The sequence below is a fragment of the Bison bison genome, unplaced genomic scaffold, assembly GCF_000754665.1.
Source record: "Bison bison bison isolate TAMUID 2011002044 unplaced genomic scaffold, Bison_UMD1.0 scf7180017864091, whole genome shotgun sequence".
Lineage (NCBI taxonomy): Eukaryota > Metazoa > Chordata > Mammalia > Artiodactyla > Bovidae > Bison > Bison bison.
Window position 1 is genome coordinate 130,034 of NW_011494663.1, and position 332 is coordinate 130,365.

Sequence of the window (332 nt, forward strand, 5' to 3'; positions counted from 1 at the left end):
GTCTGTAGGAATGGGCTGTCAGCATCTTGGCTAGGCTGGCTGCCAAGCAGCAGTCCTGCCTGGGAAAGAGCACTGGCACTGACGCTGCTCGGGGGGTCTGAGGGGGTGGAGGGCAGGAGCATCCACCAGGTGCCCGCAGTGCAGGCTTCCTCCTCAGTGGGCCCTCACAACCCACCTGTAAAGGGCAGTGGGCACCTCTGAAGACCCGGGTGCTGGCCATCACCCGCTTACCTTTGGGCTTCCCGATGGCCTGCTGCTTGCTGGCGTTCAGCATGGCCTGCTTCCTCTGCAGCTGGGTAATGGAGAAGCCTGGGAGGGGGTCACAAATGAGA

At 62.7% G+C, this 332-nt stretch overlaps 1 protein-coding gene across 1 annotated transcript in view; it reads right to left on the reverse strand.

The window, feature by feature from the left end:
- The window catches only part of ARHGEF4 (Rho guanine nucleotide exchange factor (GEF) 4), a 190,211-nt gene that overhangs the window by 4,981 nt on the left and 184,898 nt on the right, over positions 1-332 (reverse strand). Inside the window, exon 15 of the mRNA XM_010838116.1 lies at positions 232-309. Coding sequence (XP_010836418.1) covers positions 232-309 — 78 coding nt within the window. The remainder of the gene's footprint in view (positions 1-231; positions 310-332) is intronic.